The following is a 3988-nucleotide window of genomic DNA, read 5'->3' as shown; positions in this document are numbered from 1 at the left end:
TAAATTTATACACAAAATGGAAATAGATTCACAGGTATAGAAAATGGTCACCAAAGGGGAATGGAGGGAGGGACAAATTATAAGTTTGGGGTAAACATATACACATTACAATATGTAAAGTAGATAATAAACAAGGACCAAATGTTTAGCACATAGAACTACACTAAATATTGTGTAATAACAGAGAAGGGAAAAATATGAAAAAGTATATACTATGTAATATATTTAAAAGTGAATCACTTTGCTCTACACCTGAAATTCACCTATATATCAAAATAATTAATGAATTAAAAATTTAAAAACAATGGCCAAGAGATGACCATAATATCATACACACACACACAAACACACACACACACACTTTAAAAGACTGTAAAAACCCAATGTAATAATAATATAACAGATGGAAAAAAATAAAATATAAAAACACATACACATACAAACAGAGGCGTCTGATGCTTTGAAAAGTAAAATATTAAATGTGTTTTATTGCTAATGATATATTTAGAGTTATGGAGGAATAAATGGATGAGATATTTATAAAGGCAAAATGATTGATCCAATAACAATGACTATTTAAAGGACAGTGATGAAAGTGCTAGAGACATGGGTGTCAAACACACAACTTTTTAAGGCATTTCTGACAAGGTCAGTGAGTGAAATAAGAACATGGTTAGGTGATTCTCATGTGGTGAAAAGGTTCTTGTTTCTGATAAGTATCTCCAGAGCCAAAGTCATGTCTCTGTTCCTCAGGCTGTAGATGAAAGGGTTCAGCATCGGGGTGACCACTGTGTACATCACAGAAGCAATGATGCCTTTGTCATGGGACTGGCCTGATGAGGAGGAAAAGTACAGGGCCATAATTGTCCCATAGAATAGAGACACCACAGACAAGTGGGAGCCACAGGTGGACAAGGCTTTGAAGATCCCTTTCATAGAGGGGACCCTCAGGATGGAGAGCCCAATGCGGCCATAGGAGACCAAGATGCCACTCAGTGGAAAAATGAAAACTGCAGCCCCGGCACTGAATATGACCAGCTCATTGAGAGAGGTGTCTGAGCAGGACAACTGAAGCAGGGCAGCAAGGTCACAGAAGAAGTGGGGGATGATGTTGTCGACACAGAAGGAGAGTTGAGCCAGGAGGAGGGTGTGAGTCAGGGTATAGGCACAGGAAAGGAGCCAGCATCCAGCCAGCAGACATATGCACAGCTCCTCCCTCATGATGATGGTATAGCGTAGAGGGTGACAAATGGCCACATACCTGTCACAGGCCATCACAGCAAGAAGGTTATCAATGAAAGCAAAAAATATGAAAAAATACACCTGTGTTACACACCCTAGATAGAGAATGGATTGATCCTGGGTCTGCATGTTCATCAGCATCTTAGGGACAGTGACAGAGGAAAAGGAGACATCTGTGAGGGCCAAGTGGCTGAGGAAGAAGTACATGGGGGTGTGGAGGCAAGGGTCCAGCCTGATGAGCAGGATTATGAGCAGGTTCCCCAGCACTGTGGTCAGGTACATGCCCAGGAACAGGGCAAATAACATGCCCTGCTGCTCTGGATGGATGGGGAGCCCCAGGAGGAGGAACTTGGACACGATGCTCTGGTTCTGACTCCTCATGCTGCTTTTCTCTCTTCTGGGAATGAAAAGAAAGCAGAAAATCCTGGGACCTAGAAGTACTGACCATTGCAGTTACCACATCGTCACATGGTTTCATTGTATAGACAGGTCTTACTGCACTGTATACACACACTGATGCCTCATCCAATCTGGTGGGAGGAATGCAACATGATTTGTCTGAACACTGACACAGTCACATGAAGAAAGTCTATGATTTCAATCAAGCCCTTCAGTGGCAATAAGGAACTGCTCATTCTCTTTTGCACCAAGTGGAGACATCATGATAGACAGTAGGGAGGGAGTAATAAATAAGACACACTACCTCCCATGGCTCTACTGTCAGACTGCTTATGTGCTTATATCTGTGTAACACACACAAACATGCACACTCACACACACACACGCACCCACCACTTAAAGCACTATTTGGAAGATTAATGTACCATGTACAAAATATAGTGCTTGACACAAAATCTTATTTTTATCATTAGAATGAATGTAAGAGATACAAAAGAAAGAAGGAAAGAAAGAGAAAGAGGAAGAAGTGAAGGAAGGTAGGAAATAATGTAGGAAGGGAGGCAGGGAGAGAGAGAGAAAGGAATATACAAATATTAAGAAAGTTCCTCAAAAAATTAAATAGAATTCCCATATGACTAAGGAATTTTACTTCCAATTATATATCCAGAATAATTGAAAGCAGCGACCAAAATGTATTTATACACCCATATTTAAAACAGCATTATTCACAGTAGACAAAAGATGGAAACAATCCATGTCTTTACAAGATGATTGGATAAATATAATCTGGTCTATACATACAATGGAATACCATTCAGCATTACCAAAGTTAAGAAATCATGATGCAGCCACAACATGAATGAACCTTGAAGACTTTATGCTAAGTAAAATCATGCAGTCACAAGAGAGTAAATATTGTAAGATTCCATTCATATGAGATTCCTAGTACAGGCAAATTAATAGAAACAAAAAATGGAATGGCGATTGCCAGGGGCTGGTGTGGGGAGGAAAATGAGGAGTTATTGTTCAGGGGTTACAGAGATTCAGTTTGGGAAAATAAAAAATTCTGGAGGTGGCTGGTGGTGATGGTTGTACAACAACCTGAATTACTTAGTGCCACATAAATGTACACAAAATTATTGAAATGTTACATTTTCTTACATATATTCTATCACAGTAATTTTCTTAATTTAAAACATACCATAAGTCAATAAACACTGACTATAAATAGGAATCAAAAGGAGGGTGATCCCAAAATTAAATAAATCAACTCATTTCTTGGGCAGGATGGGTAAGCAGACATCAGGAACTGAAGATGACAAACATTCAGGAGGCCATCAAGCAAGATCAAGTACCTTCCTGAAAATGAGTTGACCTCTGATTCTTGCTCTCCCATCCAGGAAATGGTACAGGCCCAGACCATGGATGGCCCTTGAAGATTAGTCTACAGCACTTGACTCATTGCAGTTTTAAAAACTTTTCCAAGAAATAGCTTGATTAATATCTGCCATTGTCTCTGTGTCTCTCCGCTTCCATCACCAGGGCTCTAAAATGGCTCAGTTCTGAGCATACGTGCAAAGCAAAGGACATGTGAATTTGCCCAGTGAGGTGATCACAGAGCCAAGATATTGCAGGTGCTCTAGTACCAAGGACCTATATCAGAATTCACAGTCATCTGATTAATTCAACAAGCTTCCAAAATTGACCCCATATTGTTCCCCAGAGTGGAAATGTGGAAATCATCAAACATCAATTAGGAACATTGTGAGAAGTTCAAGAGCCTTCAAACCATCCGGATAAACTGTGCCACCAACTTAGCATAAAGAGGACTTGGTTGCTGTCTGTTTATGTCTAGAGCTGAGACAAAGGAAGACTCAGGCTGTGAGGCTGCCTGGGCAGGTCAAATGCTTACACATATTTCCAAGGCCCTTGCATGACCCTCTCTGCTCTAAAGCCATCCAGGAGAGGAGAAGGAGAGTGTCAGTGTGTTATACACAAAAACAGACACTCAGCATGAAACATAGTGACATAAAAACAAAACCCCAGATGCTGCTTTTTGGCCTTCCCCAACCTATGCTCATCCTAGTCAGAAGTGAGGTTTGTATGGATTCACTCCAACTTACTTACATCCTTAAAATGAAATCTTTTCTCAATCACAATTTTAAAAACATGAAAACACAAACCCTTCTACACTCTTGGTGGAGATGTAAAATGGTGTGGCCATTATGGAAAGTGGTATGGAGATTCCCCAAGACATTGAAAATAAAACTAGCACATGATACAGTAATCTCACTTCTGGGTGTAGACCAGAAAGGACTGGAATCACGATTTCAGACATGAAAATGTG

General features: G+C 40.1%; 1 protein-coding gene across 1 annotated transcript; it reads right to left on the bottom strand.

The window, feature by feature from the left end:
- On the bottom strand, nt 536-1455 carry LOC100523660 (olfactory receptor 1J4-like; the record flags this gene model as incomplete). Its single annotated transcript, XM_003122145.2, has 1 exon — nt 536-1455. A coding segment is annotated over one exon (771 nt), but the record flags the coding sequence as incomplete, so codon positions are not given.

This window comes from Sus scrofa, chromosome 1 (assembly GCF_000003025.6).
Source record: "Sus scrofa isolate TJ Tabasco breed Duroc chromosome 1, Sscrofa11.1, whole genome shotgun sequence".
Taxonomy (NCBI): Eukaryota; Metazoa; Chordata; class Mammalia; order Artiodactyla; family Suidae; genus Sus; species Sus scrofa.
This window is presented reverse-complemented; position numbering and strand designations above follow the sequence as displayed.